Source organism: Scyliorhinus canicula, chromosome 3 (genome assembly GCF_902713615.1).
Source record: "Scyliorhinus canicula chromosome 3, sScyCan1.1, whole genome shotgun sequence".
Lineage (NCBI taxonomy): Eukaryota > Metazoa > Chordata > Chondrichthyes > Carcharhiniformes > Scyliorhinidae > Scyliorhinus > Scyliorhinus canicula.
The window spans coordinates 263,334,027-263,356,845 of NC_052148.1; the positions used below are offsets into that span (position 1 = coordinate 263,334,027).

At 48.8% G+C, this 22,819-nt stretch overlaps 1 protein-coding gene across 5 annotated transcripts in view; it reads right to left on the bottom strand.

Annotated features, from left to right (window-relative positions):
• Window positions 1–22,819, bottom strand: part of fam13a (family with sequence similarity 13 member A) — a 228,315-nt gene that overhangs the window by 9,798 nt on the left and 195,698 nt on the right. For 4 of the 5 annotated variants that reach the window (XM_038792722.1, XM_038792725.1, XM_038792721.1 and 1 more), the window contains 8 exons: window positions 15,784–15,937; window positions 12,756–12,969; window positions 11,598–11,736; window positions 10,414–10,495; window positions 7,988–8,220; window positions 5,887–5,970; window positions 4,540–4,635; window positions 4,321–4,404 (listed from right to left, as the gene is read on the bottom strand). In XM_038792722.1, coding sequence (XP_038648650.1) covers window positions 4,321–4,404; window positions 4,540–4,635; window positions 5,887–5,970; window positions 7,988–8,220; window positions 10,414–10,495; window positions 11,598–11,736; window positions 12,756–12,969; window positions 15,784–15,937 — 1,086 coding nt within the window. The remainder of the gene's footprint in view (window positions 1–4,320; window positions 4,405–4,539; window positions 4,636–5,886; window positions 5,971–7,987; window positions 8,221–10,413; window positions 10,496–11,597; window positions 11,737–12,755; window positions 12,970–15,783; window positions 15,938–22,819) is intronic. The other variant, XM_038792724.1, reaches the window with a different exon arrangement.

Here is a 22,819-nt window from a genome sequence, read left to right on the forward strand (position 1 = left end):
AGTGGTTAGCACTGCTGCCTCACGGCGCCAAGGTCCCAGGTTCGATCCCGGCTCTGGGTCACTGTCTGTGTGGACTTTGCACATTGTCCCCGTGTTTGCGTGGGTTTCGCCCCCACAACCCAAAAGATGTGTCGGGTAGGTGGATTGGCCACACTAAATGGCCCCTTAATTGGAAAAAATAAATTGGGTACTCTAAATTTAAAAAAAAGCATAGAACGAAATCGCACAGAAACTCCCCTGGAAATCAGCGGCTAGCCTCAGTGATCATTCACCATGATGCTGCATGCACAACGCAAGGTTTGCTCCCTTCACTATTTAACACAGTGTAAAACAGCAGAATGGACAATGTCTCCAGGAGTCTTTAACGGTTTAACTATGCAGAAAGGAATGTGAAATCTCGGCTGGAATGAAGTGTGCTTGGCGATGCAGAATGGACGCCAACAGCAGCTTGTAGTTTATACAACACCCTGAAGATAATAAAAATCATAAAGCACACTGCACACAAGCAACATTTAACACCGAGCCACCCAAGGAGATACAAGGACAGATGACCAAAAGCTTGATCAAGAGGCAGTTTGTTTTAAAGGGGAGAAGAGGGGGCTGAGAGTTAGCGAGGCCTAGGGAGGTAACCCCAGAATTTAGCAGCAGAAGGCATGACAGATGGGGCCTTGGTTTAGGTCTCGCCTGAAAGACGGCACCTCCAACACTGCAGCACCGCCCCTCAGCACGCCCTGAGGGTTTCAGCTTTGGTTTTGTGTTCAAGTCTCTGGAGAGGGGCTCCAACCCATGACCTTCTGACCAAGAGGCAATAGTACTGGGCCACGGTTAATACCTTGCAAAATCGTGTGGAGTTTGCACATTCTCCCCGTGTCTGCGTGGGTTTCGCCCCCACAACCCAAAAATGTGCAGAGTAGGTGGATTGGCCACGCTAAATTGCCCCTTAATTGGAAAAAATAATTGGGTAATCTAAATTAAAAAAAAAAAAAAAAATACCTTGCAAAATGGCAGGAGGGTGGTGGGGGAGGAGGCAGGGAGTGGGGGCTGTCATTTACCATCTGCATTTTATATCAAATAAGAAAGAAATGAAAGAATGTACGAACAGAGGGTGTTTTACAACCTCACGCTTCTGCATTATGGTTAGCTTTCCCTGCATTCCATTTTGTAAGGATGGGGGTCTTCCCATGTGGAAAACCATAGAATCAAAGGAATTATGGGTGGCACGGTGGTGAGCACTGCTGCCTCACAGCACCAGGGCCCCGGGTTCAATTCGGGCCACGGGTGACTGCGTGGAGTCTGCACATTCTCCCCGTGTCTGCGTGGGTTTCCTCCGGGCGCTCCGGTTTCCTCCCACGTCCCAAAGATGTGCAGGTTAGAGGGATTAGCAATGCTAAATTTCCCCGAGTGTCCAGGGATGTGTAGGTTAGGTTAAAGAGTTAAAGGAATCGGGGGGGGGGGGGGGAAGAGTGGGCTTGGGTGGAGGGATCTATCAGTGGGTCAGTGCAGACGTGATGGGCCGAATGGCCTCCTTCTGCACTGTACGGATACTATGATTCTACGAAAATAATAAACTCACTGACACCAATATCCAGCCCTGATTCAAAGGCCGCATCTGTAACACTTGAATCACACAGTAACCACACAGAGCGAGTATTCAGGAAGCTGAAGAATGCCCTTGCTGACCCAGGTAAGAGCCTGAGCGGAGATTGGTATTCCTGCCACTAAACTGCCAACTAATTGGGGATTACACAGAGGTAACTTAACTCTGAAGTGAGCATCTAAGAAACCGGCTGCAACTGTTAAAAACACCCTCATGCTCAGTAAAAGCTTCAAACCGCACACAAAAACACAAGGCTCCGGCAAAAAAACACAAACATGGCCTCAGCAGTTGGCTTCACCACATCACATGCATCGTCCTTGGAGGTGCCCAAACCACAGACGGAGGACAGAAAAGGCTGGGGTTTGACAGAGATATTCTGAGGCCGAGAAATACATTTTCTAGATTTTGTTGTTGGGGGGGGGGGGGGGGGGGCAGTGGTGGAGGAGGGATTCTGGAACAATGCATCCCGATCACTTACGAGCCACAACCAACTCTGACGGCGCTGAGCAGAGTGACAGTGCAAACTACATCGATGGTTGGTACGTCCCCAAAATAAACGGGAACTTTCCCCTTTTAAAAAAAAACTTTTGGCTGGCGATAATCTTAAATTGGACGAATCTCGGCACTTCCTTTTTTTAAATAAATTTTGACTACCCAATTCATTTTTTCCAATTAAGGGGCAATTTAGCGTGGCCAATCCACCTAGCTTGCACATCTTTGGGTTGTGGGGGGCGAAACCCACGCAAACACGGGGAGAATGTGCAAACACTTTACTTCCTTCAGGAGAATTCTCTACCTCTGGGGCCTGTTTGCTCAGTTGATGGGTACATTCGAGGCTAAATCGATAGATTTTTAGGCACTCAAGGATTCGAGAGATATGGCAATAGACTGACAATCAATGGGTTTGAGGTAGAAATTCAGCCACAATCTTATTGAAGAGCAGAACAGGCTCGAAAGGCCCCGAAGGCCTACTTCTGCTCCTGTCTGCGTTGCCTCAAGTGCTTAGTCATTGTGCTAATTTAAACAATTTTCTTCAAAAAAAAGGAGAACCAATAATTATTTTACTTGGGGAAATTAAAAATTTCTCGAGCCACGCTGCTGCAGCAGTACGAAACGCACAGTACACCCAGAGGCGGACCTTCAATGAAACACGCAGTGCTGGGCCCCAGCCAATGGTGGGGGGGGGGGGGGGGGGGGGGGGTGTCACGCTGAGAGGCAACTGTGGTGTGTGTGGAAGCACCAATCAACCCATCTGCGTTTGTATCCACGTGCTATCCTCTGGTTGCTTGGTACCGCTGCTTCTGCAGTGCACAGGAAACTTTGAACTTTGGCAATAGCACCACAGAGTGATCGACTGCAACAGACATGCATTTGAAGTACCCTCCAGTTTTACATTGGCCCCAGTTTCACATTGTGATGGATCAAACTTTCTTTGCCCTCTTCAGCGATCACTGCTTTGCAAGACAGCCAGAGAGCTCTCTCCCTCTCTCTGTAGCGTGTTTGTTGTTTTAAAAAAAAACACCCCGTTAAGTCGGAACCGAGGGGTTGGGTGTCCAGGAAAAGAAAGGCTACACGCGTGCCAGTTTCAGCAGGCAAAACTTTGGGCCAATCAGCGGTGAGCTGAAACTGACAGACTGGAGCTCCGGCTGGACTTCCTGTGTCCATCAGCGACAGCCCTGTTATTTCTAAGATGGCGAATGCCTATTCTTTCCAAATTCTTACGGGATGCCTCCAGTTCAACGTACGGCTATAACTGGGGTAAAGGAAAGGGAGGGCGCGTGTATACAAACGCCTTACACTTCATCAACGGACATTTAACTGGAGGGCCCCATTGTAAGATTTGTGGTGGCTCAGTGGAAGTGGCTGCTCTTCCATATCCGCAACATTAAATCCCGACAAGGCCTTTTCAGTCGAGATGTCGTACTTTTCTACGACAGAATGTGCAAAGCAGACTGCGGGTTTGAAGGTCCAGCATGGGTGAGGGATACAGAGTATGGACACTTCTACGTTGCCACCGTCAGGTTTTTCTTGCTGTTACTGCAACTGTCAGGAGGGAGTGGGGGGGGGGGGGGGGGGGAGTTTGACATCATTTGGGGTGGGGCCGCCATGTCACCAGAGGGCAGGGCGTGATGTAGGGTCCCCAGAAAGATGCTTGGGGCTCCCAAAAGTGTAAGTCCGCCTCTGATCTTACCTCGTCCTAGTGCGAGTCTTTGGCAGGCAATTGTACTTGGTTGGCATCACTCAAAGTCAAAAAGTGGTTCAGCTGTTTAGAACTCGGCAAGGAAGGGTGGAGAGTGCTACACTATTTAAACCACCTCAAAAGTGCAACATTGCTTCACATCCATCTGAAACATTGTTCATGAACTTCGCTCAAGAAATAAAAGAACGGTTTCAAACACTCTACCATTGTGTCCAGGCCTTGGGAATGGGCAGGGGAGGTGGATGGAACAACCAACCCCAACCTTCTCCTCCACCCAGTTCCACCGGATTGCGTCAAATCGGCAGCGTCTTTTCACTCCTCCTCTGCTTTGATTAAAGGGTCATTAAGAAGCCATTGCAAATCAGATCAGGTTAGAGATGGTTTGTCACCATTAATGATTCTCAATGTTTTCACTGGCAGGGCGTGTAATCATTCCGCCTGGTAACAATCAAGGAAACCAACAAGGATTGGAACGGCTGCAGAAATCAGCGATTAGTCAGCAGTGGGGGGGGGGGGGTTTCACCTTTAGGTCTTCGATGAAGGAAGCTGTTTCGTCCTCGATTATTGGCTTCAGCAAAGGGCTTCGCCGCTTGCTCGAAGGGGAACCCTGTGGTGGGTGTTAACAAGCAGGTTACATTTGTTCAGGCCAACATCAGACCCTCTCGTCCATGCCCAACAGTAACCCAGTAACGCCGCCCGCTAACACACGCAGAATTTCCGCGGCACTCAACTCGCTACTTACAATAACGGGGATAGAGGTTGCCCTCGACAGAATCTGCTTCACCAGGCGATATCGGTCGTACAGCGGCTTCATTATTTGTCTCTCGGTCCTCGTGACCTGAAAATAAGCAGGGTCACGTCTCAGAGTCTAGACAACACCACCACTGTCCCTCAAGAAGCGGCCGCATATTAAATGAGGAGGTACAAACAGCCAACGGAGGAGCTCCCATCACCGAATGAGCTTGGCTTTTAATAAACCAAATTGCTCCAGTCAGGGGGCGGCAGACAGTGAATATTATATCTCTGCTTTAAAGGACATATAATTTCCCCGAGGTCTGGCAAGATTTCAGAGAAGCTTTTAAAGAAAGCAGCTGTGGGCTTCGGGGGGGATTCATTGATTAAAATCCTCAGGAAACGGTCGAGTGGCGTCTCCATTAGGAAAAGCTTTCGGCTGACATGTGAAAGACCGCTCGGCCAACGTGGGCCAGTGACATCCTGTGGGGTTTAATTCTTGGGGGTGCCCGCTGTGCCAGGCTGAGGGGTGATCGGGACGAGGGCTATAATCCCTCAGCTGTTGGCGCTGCCGTCTCCCACTCTTTGGCCGTGGCCAGCCGGCTCGGTTTGGGTATGAACCGGACGATGTCCTGGCTTCGCCACACCAGATGGGAGAAGACATCGACTTTGTGTGTCATTGTACAACAGGCGATGGACAAGTGACTGCTGTGTCCCCCACTTCACAGTTCTTTCAACTTCAATGGAAATGACTCAAATCGGAAGAGACTGGTTATCCTAATTTTTTACAACGATGTATGAAGTCAACTTCCACCTTGGTGTACTTAACCCCAGTGCTCTCGAGCTCAGAAAGCACGCTAAACTTGTCCAGAAGCTTGGTAAGATCACACTGGAGCACCGACCTCCAATTAATAAAAGTGTGGTAGAGGCATCGGAGAAGGTGCAATAAGAATTTCGCAAATATACCAGAGAGGTTCTGATTAACGAGCTGAAACTCGTATCGATAGGCTGGTGCACTGATGGAAGATCCTGAAAACTCTCATTGGGTTTGATAAGCTAGATGCACGTCCTGGATTTCCACTACTTTCGAGGCAGAGGGGTCCATAACCAGGAGACAATAAATTTAGGATAGTTACCAAGAAACTCAAATGGGGAATTCCCAAAAAGCATCTTTACTCCAGAGATGGTGAGTATGGAATGCATTACAAAACAGGAGCAGTTGAGGTGAACAGCACAGATGTATTTTAAGTTGGGGGAGGGTGGAGAAGCTGCTTTTGTGTGGTATAAATACTGGCAGGGGCCGCGTGGGCTGAAAGGTCTACTGCTGTGTTTCAAATTCTGTTCAGAGAAGACTTACCGGCCTCCCGTGAATGCTCTCGAAGTACAGGAGGCCCTTCTGCAGGGCCACTTTCTCACTCGCAATCTCGTCGCGGGTCATGTCCTGTTTGGAGAGAGACCGACATTTAAGAACAATGCAGCACAGGAACAGGCCCTTCGGCCCTCCAAGCCTGCGCCGACCATGGTACCTGCCTCAACTAAAACCGTCTGCACTTACGGAGTCCAGATCCTTCCATTCCCACCCTATTCATATATCTGTCTAGATGCCCCTTAAATGCCGCTATCGTACCTGCTCTCACCACCTCCCCAGGCAACGTGTTCCATATATTTACCACCCTCTGTGTAAAAAACTTGCCTCACACATCTGTTCTAAACTTTTCCCTACGCACTTTCAACCTATGTCCGCTAGTACTTGACTCTCTTACTCTAGGAAAGAGCATCTGACTATCCACTCTGTCCATGCCACTCATAATCTTGTAGACCTCTATCAGGTCGCCTCTCAACCTCCGTCGTTCCAGTGAGAACAAACCGAGTTTATCTAACCTCTCCTCATCGCTTTGTAATCACACTACACAGACAACAAAATGTCACCTGTTGACTGCAAGTGAGTGGCTGGGGGGAGGGGCGTAAGTGCCTGCCCAGTGGCGCAAACGATAGCAACATGAAAGGCAGGGAGCATGTCTATTTGACACTGCGTGCCATTACTTTCCTGGCTCAGCTGGAAGAGAACAATTACCCGGAGGCCCAATTCCCCCCCAGCTATGGATCCTGCAACATTGTGGAACAAGACTGTCAACAGTGACTGTAAAATCCAAGATGCACCAGGGAATGGGGGTGGCCATCACAAAATCATTCCCATGGCCCACAAAACTACCCAGAAGAATTAATATGGAGACATTCCCCAGCTTAGCAGAACTTTATCACTGCTGGAGATCAAAGAATAACAGGAATGCAGAGTACTGGGCTAATGGCAAGATTCTTGGTAGTGTAGATGAACAGAGCGATCTCGGCATCCAGGTACATAAATCCCTGAAAGTTGCCACCCAGGTTAATAGGGCTGTTAAGAAGGCATATGGTGTGCTAGCCTTTATCAGTAGGGGGATTGAGTTTCGGAGCCACAAGGTCATGCTGCAGCTGTACATAACTCTGGTGCGGCCGCTCCTGGAGTACTGCGTGCAGTTCTGGTCACCACATTATAGGAAGGATGTGGAAGCTTTGGAAAGGGTTCAGAGGAGATTTACTAGGATGTTGCCTGGTATGGAGGGAAGGTCTTACGAGGAAAGGCTCAGGGACTTGAGGTTGTTTTCGTTAGAGAGGAGAAGGCTGAGAGGTGACTTAATAGAGACATATAAGATAGTCAGAGGGTTAGATAGGGTGGAGAGTGACAGTCTCTTTCCTCGGATGGTGATGACCAACACGAGGGGACATAGCTTTAAATTGAGGGGTAGTAGATATAGGACAGATGTCAGAGGCAGTTTCTTTACTCAGAGAGTAGTAGGGGTGTGGAACGCCCTGCCTGCAACAGTAGTAGACTCGCCAACTTTAAGGGCATTTAAGTGGTCACTGGATAGACATATGGATGAAAATGGAATAGTGTAGGTCAGATAGGCTTCAGATGGTTTCACAGGTCGGCGCAACATCGAGGGCTGAAGGGCCCGTACTGCGCTGTAATGTTCTATGTTCTAAAGCTGGTTCAGCCTGGCTGGACACCTCCCTTTACCCAAAGCTACATCTATATGGCGCCTATTGCAAAAGTACTTCCAGCCAGTGAGTCAGTGTTGTAAAGGTTGGAAAGTGCAGTGGTCAAATTAACAGACAACCTGTTTATATGTCTTTCTTGAGGGAGAACTCTTCTAACTCCTTACATTCGCCTCAGCAAGGGCAGGTGGGGCCTCTCGACCTGACACCTCATCCACAGGTCAGCAACTCTTGCCAGTGCAGCCCACCTGCAGTACCGTACACGGAGCACCAACCTGGAGTATGTGCTCTGGACTACGTGCTGAGGTCTCTGAAGTGGGACCATGACTCCCTGCGGCCTTCTGCCTCAGGGAGGCAAGTGAGTGACCCATTGAGCCACACCTGACAGGAGGGCGACGCATGGCCCGCAACGTCTTGGTTACCTTGATATCTTCAGGGCGCGCCACCTCGGCCCGCTTGTCCTGCAGCTTCTTCAGGATGGCTTCGAGCGTCACGTCCACCGCTGGCTTCTGCGCCTTCTCTGCCACTTCCTGCTTCTTATCCTGCTCCTTCTCTGGCCCCTTTTCCAGTCGTGAGCCAAAGCTTTTCGGGAGGGTGTTACTCCGCTGTCTCATCTGGGGGACAGCATCTTCCTCGGAGACCTTCAGCTTCGATTCTGCCACAAGGGCACAAGAGAGAAAAATAATAAGTTTGAGCGTGAATCTACCCCATTCAGCTTTTTCCCTGGATAAACATTTTTGTTTAAAAAACAGGTTTGGTTTTTGAAGCAACTTTAAAGCATGCTAGCAGCCTCCTGTTTTAATGTTAACATCCCACAGGAGCTGGCAAATTAGCAAGTGGGACTAATAATTCAATGCATTAAAATAATATTTTATACGACTAACAGTTCGATAAACAGCGAAGTGTTCACAAGAGCAAAGTCGTGCGCATGCCAGAAATCTGAAATAAGAACAAAAATTGCTGCAAATACTTGGCAGGTGAGGCAACACCTGGGGAGAGAGAGTTACTGTCTCAGCTCTAACCCATGCAGACACGGGGAGAATGTTCAGACTCCGCACAGACAGGGACCCAAGCTAGGAATCGAACCTGGGACCCTAGAGATGTGCAGCAACAATGCCAACCACTGTGCTACCGTGCATGAATCACAACAGATTAGTATTCAGGTACTGCAAGTAATTAGGAAAGTTTAATAGAAAGTTATTGTTTATTGGGAGAGGAATTGAAGAGAAAGGTGTAGGTTATGCTTCAGTTGTCCAGGGCATTGGTGAAACCACATCTGGAGTATTGTGTACAGCACTGGCCTCCTTATTTAAATAAAGATAAGGTCGGGGTTCTGTGAACTCCCGGCCAAGTGTTGACGCCGGCGTCAGCGGGCCTCTAGGCCCTATCATTCTCCCGTTCCTAGGGGGCTAGAACGGCACCGGAGTACTGCGTGCTGCTCCGACGCCGAAAGCCAGCCCGCCACGGGTCTGCGCATACACGCCACGGCCATCTCTGTGGCCCACGGGCAACATGGCAGAGCCCTACAGGGGCCCGGCGCGGAGGAACCTAGCCCCCCCACCCCCGGCATGAGCCCGCCCGCTGATTGGTTGCCACCGATTGTGGGCTTGGCCACCGTGGAGGCCCCCCTCGAGTTGGCTCACCCCGTCCCCCAACCAGGACGGCCCCCGTAGCCAGAATGCTGAGGTCCCGCCGGGTAGGACCATACGTAGACGACATCGACGGGACTCGACCCGTCGAGCGCGGAATCGCCGGAGACGACGCTTTCAACAGCCGCCGACCGGCGCTGCGGCGACCACTCCAGCGCGATTGTCGCCGATTCTCCGGACAATCGACATCGGAGCGGCGTGGCGCGATTCCCCCCCCCCCCCCCCCCCGGCGATTCTCGGACCCGGCGCGGGATCGGAGAAGGTCTACTAGACGAGGGAAGGTCTACTAGACTAACTCCACGAATGGGCGAGTTGTCTTCCTTGGAAAGATTGGCGAGGTTGGGCCTGTATCCACTGGAGTTCAGAATAAGAGGCGACTTGATTGAAACCTTTAAGACCCTGAGGGGTCTTGACAGGGTGAATGTGGAGAGGACGTTTCCTCGTCAGAAAATCTAGAACTAGGGTCTGCGGTTTAAAAAAAAATGTTTTCTCTCAGGGAAGTAAGTCTCTGGAACTCTCTTCCCCAATACGCAGTGGAAGCAGGGACTCTTTGTATGTTTCTAAGGCAGAGCTGGATAAGACAATTGATTAACAAGGGGTGAAAGGTTATCTGGGGTTCTTAGGAATGTGGGATTGAAGTTACAAGCAGGTCAGCCATGGTCTACTGGAATGGTGGAGCAGGCCCGAGGGGCCGCGTGGCTTACTCCTGCTCCTAATTCAGATGTTCAGTGACTTTTTGTCAGAACATGTCATTTCGACCCGAAGTGACAGCTCTGTTTCTCTGCACAGATGCTGCGTGTCCGGCTTAGCATTACCAGCATTTGTTGCTTTCTCTTCATAGTTGAGAGAGGAGGAGAGGAAGAGGGTGAGCTTGACAACGAGAATTGGACAAATTGTGCTAGGACAGCCCACTTCATTGGTTAACATGGGCACCAGTAATCACCCTCCACCAGCAAAACCGCAGTTTGCATTTACCTAGTGCCTTTAATGTCGGACAATATCTCCAAGCGCTTCACAGGAGTGCACTAAACAAAGGAGTTGACACGGAGGCAATGGAGGAGACGGTGGGAGCGGTACTAGTCATAGAAAGAGGTTTTAAAGAGCATCTTGAAAGAGGGGAGGGAGGTAGAGAGGGGGAGTGGGTGGGGGAGAAAGAGGTTTAGGGAAGGAATTCTGAGGTGAAACAGCGACAAGGCTACCTTTCAGCTGCTTGCGAAGTTTTGAGAGTTCGTTCATCCATTTCAACACCTCCGGGTTTGTGGCTTTGTCACTGTGGGAAGGCTGAGGAAAGGAGGGGGGAGAAAAGAAACAATAATAACTCTTGGTTAGAAGACATTGAGGGGGGGGGTGGGGGGGGAGTGCCGCAAGCCGAAACAAGGAGATAAGAAGACTTGTCTTCATTCTTGGGTTCCAAATCAGGAGTTAAAAATGACAGCTGTGAACAGGCTGAGCAGGCCCTGACAAACCAGTAGGCCCAAAAGCCTGCGCGGAACCAGCTGGCCTCAGTCATGACACCAGTTGGGGCAAAATTACTTCCCTCGGTATTTCTATGCAACCGGGTTTTGTGTGTGTATGTATGCGGGGGAGGGGCATCGAAGGTGCTTGCATGATGTGGCCAAGCAGGTTGACTATCAGCCTGTAAATCCTTCCAATACACCTGATGGTAGGCAGCAAGAGTGGGAAGGTTTCCTGGTCAGCCAGACTGCAGAACGCAATGGCAAACCACTGCAGTCCTTCCGTGGACCAACCCAATGGAAGTCCATGGTTGCTAACACCTTCTTGTGGCATGAAGGATGAGGTTGTGCTCTGGCCACTACCTCTGGCTGGATGACATGACCTCCCACCTCTAACCACCCTGCCCAGTCAGCTTCTCCATCCCACCAGATCTCCCAATAACTTTTGTAAGTGTTTGATCAAAATGCAAAAAAGGTATGTTTATTAAAACAATGCTCCTGTAGAGGAGGAGACCATTTTGCATTCCATCACCAGCACAGCTATGGATACTTCTGGCTTGGGTGATGTCAACTCAATTTGGTTTTTGATGTGTGGAATCTAATGTTAGTCCCTCACCCTCAAAAATGGTACTATGTGGGTTACACCTGGCCCTCAAAGTGACCAATTTATTGCCCTGAGATTGTAGTTAAAGGGTTAAGGGTGGCCCTGTTAACACAGCCAGAGCTGGTAAAGCAACCCTCACTTCTTAGGATTGATGACATATGCCATACTTGGAATTGTTCCCTCGCTGACTACTATGAAGGTCAAGAGGCATGGCGAAGCTTTATGTCAACACAGTACCGCAATGGCTGTCCTGAAAAATGTTATTTACAAATTTACAACGCAGCTCCCATCATTGCTTGCCACGGGGGAAAAAACCATGACTTACGCGGTATCTCCTCTCATCCTCAAATTTCTCCTCAAACCTCCGGATCTTCTTCTTCAGGTTCTGGATCCTCCTGGTCATCTGTGCTGGAGTCAGCTCCTCCCTCTCGTCGTCATAGGAACCAAGGGACGAGCTCCGCCGCCTGTCAATATCAGAGCAAGTGTGTGCTCACATTAAACTGCGCCGCACTACATTCTGCCGTAAATGTACACGCTGCACCAACAATCACGGAACATTTTGCATTCATCATCACAACAGTGAGGAATCATGGAAGCTTATTGCACAGGAGGAGGCCATTCAACCCACCTTGCCTGTGCCAGCTCTTTGAGGGAGCTATCCAATTAGTATTTGTTTTATTCGTTCATGGGAGGTGGGCGTCGCAGGCTGTGCCAGCATTTATTGCCCATCCCTAATTGCCCTTGAGGGGAAGTTAAGAGTCAACCACACTGCTGTGGGTTCGGAGTCACATGTAGGCCAGACCAGGTAAGGACGGCAGATTTCCTTCCCTAAAGGACATTAGAGAACAAGATGGGTTTTTACGACAATTTATGGTCCAACACCAGATTTTTATTGAATTCAAATTTCACCATCTGCACTGGCGGGATTTGAACCTGGGACCTCAGAGCATTACTCTGGATCTCTGGGTTACTAGTCCAGTGACAATACGCCACCACCTTCCTTCTTTTTCTCTCGATAGCTACTGGACATATTACCCAGTATTACCAGCCCTATGGTGACAGCTCTGCAAAAAAGTCCAACAAATCATCTAGGAGAGGGTGCGGAGGAGGTTTTATAATACCAGGGACGGGGAAATTCAGTTACCTTAGATAGACTAGAGAAGGTGGTGTTGCTCTCTGTAGAGTAGAGAATGTTACAAGGCGATTTAATAAGACCCAGGTTCAGAGGTTGCCACAGAGCGTGGATCATGAAACTGGGTCGATTTCGCTTGTCTTTTTTTTGTGGTTGTAAACCTTTATTAATTCATGACAAATTTCAAAACGAAGGGGTCGGTTTTGAAGGGATCGGAATCAAAATGTAACGGCAAAAATAAAGGGAAATAAGGGAATAAATACGAAATAAACAGGAAGGACCTTTACAAATGTGAAAATCTGGGTGTTATGACACTTAAGATCAGAACTAGTTGGTGGAAAGCACACTCACCTCATGAAGGAATGGGAATTGGGGGGTGATGGGGGCACTTCTGTATCATTGAGGAACTGCTGGCTCTGGCCATAGGCGTAGAAGCGAGGAGACAACATAGGGTCCGAGTCTTCCTCCAACAGATGGCGGATCAGGCGGCCAACCTGCGGTGAAACGCTAGCTTCCTCGGAGTCTGCGCCTGGATCTTGCCACACTGGGTGTGCTGGGACAGGCTCTGAAACAATAACCATAATCAGCCATGGTGTTACCGAGCTTTCGCTGTTACTGCTGAGTGCCTATGACCACCAGCGGCTGGCTTGTAAGCAGCAGCGAGAAATCAAAGTCCTTCTTTTATTCTCAGCACGCACATTTCACGCAGGGTTGGTCACTTTGGGGTTCAATTCTGGGCTGGATAACCATATCCCCCCTCACACCCTCTTAAAATGTATCATTGTGTACACATGCACAGGTGTGTTTATGTGTGCGTGTATCTGTGTATTTCAATGTGCGATCATTTGTTTGCACGCTTCCGCATGCATAGGTATTGGTGTATTTATTTGTCTGTATATCTGTTTATCTGTGTGTGCGCACGCGCACGTATTTTTGTAAACCTAGAATCATAGACTCACTACAGTACAGATGAAGGCCAATCAGCCCATCGAGTCTGCATCGACTCTCTGAGAGAGCACTCCATCTAGGCACATGCCCCCACCCTATCTCCGGAAGTAACCCCACCTAACCTTTTGGACACAAAGGGCCAATTTATCATGGCCAGTGCACCTAAACTTCAGATCTTTGGATTGTGGGAGGAATCCGGAGCAGACATGGAGAAAAAGTGCAGGCTCCACACCGACAGTCGAACCCGGGTGCCTGATGCTGTGAGGCAGCAGTGTGTGGATTCTTGTATGCTGTTTATCTGTGTGTGTGTGTATATGTGTGTGTGTGGGGGGGGGGGGGGGGGGGGGGGGGGGAAGGTATAGAGAGAGACGACGCATTTGGCATACCTGCATGTGTTTTTATATACCAGTTTATCTGAGTGTGCGAAAATTTTTATATACCTGGATGTGGTCATTTTTGTGTGTGCGTGGGAATGTTTCTGTAGTTGTGTGCGTCTGCATGTGTACGCGCGTGCATTTTTATATACCTGTGTGTGCATGTGCATTTTTATATACCTGTGTGTGCATGTGCATTTTTATATACCTGTGCGCGCATGCATTTTTACATACCTGTGTGCGCACGTGCATTTTTATATACCTGTGTACGCGTGCATTTTAATATACCTGTGTGCGCGCGTGGGTTTTTATATACCTGTGTGCGTGTGCATTTTTATCTACCTTTGTGCGCATGTGCATTTTTATATACCTGTGTACGAATGTGTATTTTTGTATACCTGTGTGTGCGTGTGCAGTTATATACCTGTGTGCGTGTGCATTTTTATTTACCTGTGTGCGTGCGTGCATTTTTATGTACCTGTGTGCGCGTGTGCATTTTTATATACCTGTGTGCGTGCATGCATTTTTATATGCCTGTGTGAGGCTTGCATTTTTATATACCTGTGTGCGTGTGCATTTTTATATACCTGTGTGCGTGCGTGCATTTTTATGTACCTGTGTGCGCGTGTGCATTTTTATATACCTGTGTGCGTGCATGCATTTTTATATGCCTGTGTGAGGCTTGCATTTTTATATACCTGTGTGCATGCGTGCAGTTATATACCTGTGCGCATGTGCATTTTTATATACCTGTGTGCACGTGTGCATTTTTATATACGTGCGCGCATGTGCATTTTTATATACGTGTGCGCGCGTGCATTTTTATATACCTGTGTGCACGCGCATTTGTATATACTTGTGTGCGCGTATGCATTTTTATATACCTGTGTGCGCGTGCATTTGAATGTACCTGTGTGCGCGTGTGCATTTTTATATACCTGTGTGCGTGTGCATTTTTATATACCTGTGTGCTGGTGCATTTGTATGTACCTGTGTGCGCGTGTGCATTTTTATATATGTGTGCGCGTGTGCATTTTTATATACCTGTGTGCACGCGCATTTGTATATACCTGTGTGCGCGTATGTATTTTTATATACCTGTGTGCACACATGCATTTTTATATACTTTGTGTGCGCGCATTTGTATGTACCTGTATGTGCACATTTTATTTTTGTACACCTGTTTATCAGTTTCTGCATGCATGCAATTTTGTATAATTGTTTAACTGGGCATATGTATGCACGTGCGTTTTTCTATACCTATGTGCACATTTTTATAACGTGTATGCACTTTTGTATACCTGTGTATGTTTGTGCGTGCAAGTGTTTTAATTTTTTTTATCTGCATGTGCGCAGACTCGATGGGCCGAATGGCCTCCTTCTGCACTGTATGATCTATGTTCATTATATTTGTCTGTATATACCTGTGTGCGCGTGTGCATTTTTGTTTATCTGTGTGCATGCCCTTTGCATACCTGTTTATCTGTGCACGCATTTTTGTACACCTGTTTGTGTGCACGCATGTGCTCATTTCTGCATACCTGTTCGTGTGTGCGCGCATCCTTGTATACCTGCTTATCTGGTGTGTCTGGGTGAGACGAGACATGTGCCTAATGCATGTACCAAAGCCAGAGATGAAATCAAATCTCGCACCGTTCACCATGTAGCACTCAGAAACCCCCAAAGGAAAACTCCCGAAGGAGTAGATTCACGATTCAATCCACAACTCATTCCATTTAACATGAGAAAGTCTCCAAACTCAGCCATCTGTGCAAATGTAAAATGTTCAGAAAATGTAAATTCCCAGGAGTGGAGGGGGGGGCAGAGATCTGCTTCATCCGGGAGGGGTTCTGCACCTCCAGGGTTTCTACCCTAAAGCAAGGCACACGCCACAGTTCCACTGAAGATGTGTAATAAACACAAACACGAATTCAGATGGCAAAACTAGCTGGATAATAACGAGGGTGTGCTGCGAATTCGCGGAAGCATTCAAAGGAGCAACATTACAAAGTGCCTGGAGCTGAATGCAGAAAGGAGCAGCTTGTGCCTGAGATTACCTCCCCAGTCCTGACCCTCTGCCAGGCCACTCAGATCCAGGCGGGGGATGTCCGGGGCTGGGCTCCCATCTGGTCCGGCTGTATCGGCGCTCCTCGCTGCTGCTTTGGCCATCTCGTTCTGATGTGCAGATTCCTGGATCCTCATGGCTGAACTCTGCAACCAACCCGCAAAGAAGACGAATGAAGTACAATCGGTGCAATGTTTGTGCTTTGCAAAAAAAACAAAACAAAAGGCAAGTTGGGAGGGGGAGGAATTCTGCAGAGGAACAAAAATGGGAGTGGCTGAAAGTCCTCTCGCTCGCTCAAGTTGGAAACAACACGTAACACACACAGCAAAAAAACAACTCCCCTTATAAGAGGCTCATGGACCCTCCCACTGCGCTGTCAGATGCACTGCCTGCCCAGCAGTCTTTGGCTGAGGATCCTGCCTTTTGCAAAGTGACAGGCAGCTCCCCCACCCTCCCCTCCCCTCACCCCCAGCAGCTTTTGTACATTGACAGTACTTGCCATTAGCAGCCTTTCTCTCTCTAGCTCTGGGAATAAATAACTCCCAGTGCAATGTTCAACACTGAGATGCAGCTGGCCAGAATTCCCCTCTCTCTCTCTCTGCTGTCAAGATTTGCACAGAATGAAGCAGGGGGAGGGAACAGCGAGGCCTCAGTGAGGTTAGCCAATGTGGACATGCGAGGAGGTACACACATACATACAGAAGGATTAACGCCTGTAACACTCGCCACACATTGGGCAATTTCCTGTGGCTGCTGGATTATTGGGGGGAGAGATGAGAGGGTGGTGGATGAAGCAGGTTTGGGGCGTGGAGCTCTATTTATAGAGCAGGGACACACAGTACGTGACTGCCAGGCACCCTCCCTCCATCCACACAAAGGATGTCCCCCTCGCCAGCAGCACCCCCATGGAGCTGACAGTCTCCTCCAACTGCTGGTCGATTCATCGCTGAATCTTCAAACCCGACTCTGACTTGCCCCCCCCTCCTCCCCGACATTTGGGGTATTTCACAAAAGAGATTTCGATTGTCAACAGCTCCCCCCCCCCCCCCCCCCCATCTCCCCCCGATCATTGCACAGGCAACACAGATGGAATTGATTCTCTCTAAATGTCTGGAGACCTGGAGTGGGCAGGGGAACAGCTCCCAGGGAAATAAACTAGGGAAATTTCAGTTTGGGGAATTATATAGTCTGAGTGTGTAAGAGCTGGGGTCCTAGAGTGTAAGCTGGGGGGGGGGGGGGTCCTAGTGCGTGTGTAAGAGCTGGGGTCCTAGTGAGTGTGTAAGAGCTGGGGGTCCTAGTGGGTAAGCTGGGGATCCTAGTGAGTGAGTAAGAGCTTGGGGCCTAGAGAGGGGCCAGGGTTCTTGTGAACGTGTATGACTGGCAGGGTGAGGGTCTGAGTGTGTAAACTGGGTGGGGGTCTGAGTGAGTGTATAAGCTGGGTGGGATCCGAGTGCATGTGAGAGCTGGGGGATCCTAGTGAGTGTGTAAGAGCTGGGTGGGGAGTCCTAGTGCATGTGTAAGAGCTGGGGTCCTAGAGTGTAAGCTGGGGGGGGGGGGTCCTAGAGTGTAAGCTGGGGGGGGGGGTCCTAGTGCGTGTGTAAGAGCTGGGGTGGGGAGTCCTAGTGAGTGTGTAAGAGCTGGGGTGGGGGGCACTAGTGGGTGTGTAAAAGCTGGGGGGGGTCCTAGAGGGTGTGTAAACTGGGGGTCTGAGTGAGTGTGTAAGAGCTGGGGTCCTAGTGAGTGTGTAAGAGCTGGGGGTCCTAGTGGGTCAGCTGGGGATCCTAGTGAGTAAGTAAGAGCTTGGGGGGGGGGGGTGTTCCTAGAGAGGGGCGAGGGTTCTTGTGAACGTGTATGACTGGCAGGGTGAGGGATGTTTGCTAACATAGAGAGTGTTGGGGAGGAGTGGGTGGGTTGGGGGTGCTCATATTAGTGTGGGAGTGGGGGGTGATTGTTGCTGGGTAGGAGAGAGGGGGGGCATTCCTCAAATCCTGCCCAATGCTTCCATGTAATCTGAACCGATACTCTGATAGTGCTGGCCTGCTAGGCACCCGCTGGGACAGCCCCACTCCCTGATAACTAAAAACTGTGATGCAATCACCAGCCTAAAAGACTCCAACAAGAGGAAAAATCCGGGACAAACTGTGTCCCGGGAATGCCTGACCAGGGATGTGGGACAAAACCCTAATTTACAGACAAGCACTGGTGGTTGATCATGCTACCAGGCTATTTGGGGGGGGGGGGGGGGGGGGGGAGAGACACAACAACCTGCATTTATATAGCACCTTTGACACAGCATTCAGTGAGATTAGGGTGTTCTCATCCACAAATCAGAGAAAGAAGTCTTACAACACCAGGTTAAAGTCCAACAGGTTTGTTTCAAATCACTAGCTTTCGGAGCACTGCTCCTTCCTCAGGTGAATGAAGAGGTAGGTTCCAGAAACATTTATATAGACAAATTCAAAGATGCAAGATGATACTTTGAATGCGAGCATTTGCAGATAATTAAGTCTTTACAGAGCCAGAGAGAGGGGTAACCCCAGGTTAAAGAGGTGCAAATTGTCTCAAGCCAGGACAGTTGGTAGGATTTCACAAGCCCAGGCCAGATGGTGGGGGATGAATGTAATGCGACATGAATCCCAGGTCCCGGTTGAGGCCGCACTCATGTGTGCGGAACTTGGCTACAAGTTTCTGCTCAGCGATTCTGCGTTGTCGCGCATCCTGAAGACCGCCTTGGAGAACGCTTACCCGGAGATCAGAGGCTGAATACTCGTTGCGACTCGGCCAACGTTGTCTACCGCATACGCTGCAGGAAAGGATGTCCCGAAGCGTGGTACATTGGCGAGACCATGTGGACGCTGCAACAACGGATGAACGGACATCGCGCGACAATCGCCAGGCAGGAATGTTCCCTTCCAGTCGGGGAACACTTCAGCAGTCAAGGGCATTCAGCCTCTGATCTCTGAGTAAGCGTTCTCCAAGGTGGCCTTCAGGATGCGCGACAACGCAGAATCGCCGAGGAAAAACTTATAGCCAAGTTCCGCACACATGAGTACGGCCTCAACCGGGACGTTGGATTCATGTCGCATTACATTCATCCCCCACCATCTGGCCTGGGCTTGCAAAATCCTACCAACTGTCCTGGCTTGAGACAATTCACACCTCTTTAACCTGGGGTTACCCCTCTCTCTGGCTCTGTAAAGACTTAATTATCTGCAAATACTCACATTTAAATATCGTCTTGCATCTTTGACTTTGTTGATATAAATGTTTCTTGAACCTACCCCTTCATTCACCTGAGGAAGGGGCAGTGCTCCGAAAGCTAGTATTTGAAACAAACCTGTTGGACTTTAACCTGGTGTTGGAAGACTTCTTACTGTGCTCACCCCAGTCCAACGCCGGCATCTCCACATCACAAATCAGAGAATTTTACCATGCAGGTACAACAAGCCATTAGGAAGGAAAATAGTTACTTTTGACTTTATTGGAAAGTGGTTGGAGGAGGAGAAAACCGAACAAGTCTTGCTGCAATTATTTTGGGCCACGCCAGGGGGTAGTGTGTACAGTTCTGGTCTTCCTACTGAACAAAGGCCTTACGGGTGGCGTAACCAAAGTTCACTCGGTTGATTGCTGGGATATGAAGACTGCCTGACGAGGAGAGAGTGAGTGCATTGGGCCGATACTCCCTCCAGTTTGGAAGAATGAGAAATGATCCACTGAAATGTAGAAACTTTGTATACAGAGCTTGTCAGTGTAGATGCTGGGGGGCTATTTCCCCAGGTGAGAGAATCGAGAACCAGAGGACATAGTCACAATATAGGGGGGGGGGGGGGGGGGGGGGGGTCAGCCATTTAGGAGTGAGACAAAGGGCTATTTCTTCCCTCCCTGTAAATCTTTGAATTCTTTACACCAAAAAGCTGTGGATACTGAGTTGTTGAGTGTATTGAAGATCAAGAACAATAGACTTTTGGACACTAGGAGAATTGAGATATATAATCAAAGGTCAGGGAAATGGAATCAATGTAGAGGTCCAGCCATGATCTCTGTGAATGGCCCACTCCTGCTATTAATTAAGTTCTGATTTTTAATTCTGGGTTCCAAAGAAGTCCTATGGGACTCAAAATGTTCCTTTGTTTGTCTCTCCACAGATCCTGCCAGGCCTGACTTTTTGAAGCACTTTGTTTTTATTTGGGAAGGCCGTGGCGTAGTGGTATTGACTCTGGACTCGTAAACCAGAGCTCCAATATAATGCTCTGGAGATCCAGGTTCAAATCCCATCGCTGCAGATAGTGACATTTTAATTCAATAAAAATCTGGAATTAAAAGTCTAATGATGACCAATGCCGATTGTTGTAAAAACCCACCTGGTTCACTAATGTCCTTTAGGGAAGGAAATCTGCCGCCCTTACCTGGTCTGGCCTACATGTGACTCCACACCCACGGCAATGTGGTTGACTCTTAACTGCCCCCTCAAGGACAATTAGGGATGGGCAATAAATGTTGGCACAGTCAGCGACGCCCACATCCCATGAACAAATTAATAAAAAATTCTGGTCCCCGGTATTTGCAATATTCAATGAATTGCATTCTTATGTCCCGAGGTTGTGAAAAGGCGCGACATAAACGTATCCTTTCTCATTTTGGGTCTTCATTGTGGCCCCTTTAAGAATTCTTCGGACCTCTTCCCATGCTACACCATTACCACGGGAACCGCTGCTTATATCTCCCAGAATCTGTTGGCGGGAGGCCTACTGTGAGTTCACCTCAAGACCCCTACCCTAGGAAACTCGGCTGTTGTCATGGTGGCAGATGGGAAGTTCTTAACTGATGTTATGGGGGGGGGTTATTCGGATAAAGAAAATCTGATTCCCACACGTCAAGGTTACCAAGATTCAGGCAAGGATGGGGTATCCATCCCTAATGGACACTGGTCATCCTGTTGATGGAAATTATCATAGATGTTACAGTGCAGAAGGAGGCCATTCAGCCCATTGAGTCTGCACCAGCCCTTGGAAAGAGCACCCTACTTAAGCCCACACGTCCAACCCATCCCTGTAACACCACCTAATCTTTGGACGCTAAGGGGCAATTTAACATGGCCAATCCACCTAACCTGCACATCTTTGGACTGTGGGAGGAAACCGGAGCACCCGGAGGAAACCCACGCAGACACAGGGAGAAAGTGAAAACTCTACACAGTCACCCGAGGCTGGAATTGAACCGGGGTCCCTGAAGCTGTGGGGCAGCAGTGCTAACCACTGTTCCACCGTGCCGCCCATCTCCTCTCAGCCATTGTTCAAACTTGGTTCCCTCAGTTTAACCGGAAATGCACCGCCTGACAGTGTTTGTGCTTTTATGGGGGGATGTGTACATCACCAACAAGGTACATCACCAAAAAGGTACATCACCAACAAGGCCTGCATTTGTTTTCCATCCCTAACTACCCTTGAACCGAGTGGAGTGGTTCGCCATACCACTGCAGAGGGGCAGTTAACAGTCAAACATGTTGCTGTGGGGTCTCGAGACACACACAGGCCAGGGTTGGCAAATTCTCTTCCCTAAGGGCATTTGTGAAACGGATAGAATTTGACAACAATCGACAATGGTTTTGTGGTCGCCATTTACTAGCTTTTCAATTCCAGGTTACTGCTCGAATTTATATTCTGCCAGCTGCCAGGGTGGGATTTGAACTCTCGCCCCCCAGAACATTACCCTGGGCCTCTAACCCAGTGACATCACCGCTACCCCACCATCTCCCCTTACATGTGGAGGAGGCAGATTCAATGGTGGATTTCAAAAGGGAGTTGGATAATTTTCTGAAGAGAAAGAAAGTTCAGACTGAGGGAGAAAAGGGGGCAAATGCGTGTAGATGAATTGCAGAGAGGCAAAAAGCCTCCTCCTGTGCGACAGCATTCTAGAATTCCAAACGATGATATCTGACTGCTGCTCGGTCACTTCTCCTGATGCCAGCTTTTAATTTCCAGCTTTTTAAAAACTAAATTCAAAATCTCAAGCTTCCGCAGGAGGGAATGAGCACAAAAACTCAGGTTTGCTCTCCGGTACTGTAACTATTACACTACGGCATTGTGTCAATATAAAAGCTGCAGTGTAACTTGGCATAAAAGGATTACTCTTGCAGATCACAAAGTACTCTGCGGGGATCATGAGCTGCTGTTGATAATTAGCTTTCGGAACAAAAAATGTTACTTCGTCGGGTTAAACTCAATTGAAATTTAAACACTTGCAGAAAAACAAAACAACTTTCAAAGTCAAAGAGCCTGGATTACTGAAAAACCCTGCCCAGCGCTTGGGTCTACAAACGGGAGGACGTCCAAATCACCGCTGCCCAGGCCGTAACCTCGCGCCAAGTTCTATTCCCCCATTGTTCCTGTGTTCGCTGACCTATTTTAGCACCTTTTTCATGAGATATCGATTTTAAAACTCACATCTTTGTTTTCGAACCCTCCCTCCCTATCTCTCCCTGTAATCTCCTCCAGCCCCACGTCCCTCCCACATTTCTGCCTCCTGTGCATCCTCAATTTCCGTTGGCCCCACCGGGAGTGGCCACAGTTTCAGTTGCTGTAGACCCAAAACAGTGGAATTCCACCCCGGCCTCCACGCCTCTCGACTTTGCTTTCCTCCTTTAAGACACTCCTTAAAAAAAAAACGACCTCTTTAACCAGCAGTTTGGACCCAATATCTTCCCGTGTGTGGCTCCGTGTCATAATCTGTTTCCCAGTGCTCCTGCAAAGTGCCTTGTGATGTTTCATTAACCAGGAGGGGAAAAACCAGGACAACTTGGGAAATGACTGGTATTGGCCCGGACAGGTCTTGTAATGAAACTCCAGTTCAGACCAGTACGCGCCATTTCCAAGTTTGACTTCTTTTTACTTTGTGGGTACGTTCAAGGCGTTCTACAGTATAAATATAAGTTGTTGTTGCAATGCTGGTGTTTGTTGTTCATCATAGCCTTTTGCGGACTAGTTTAAGTCAATGCAGTGGATGTAGTGTACATGGATTTTAGTAAGGCA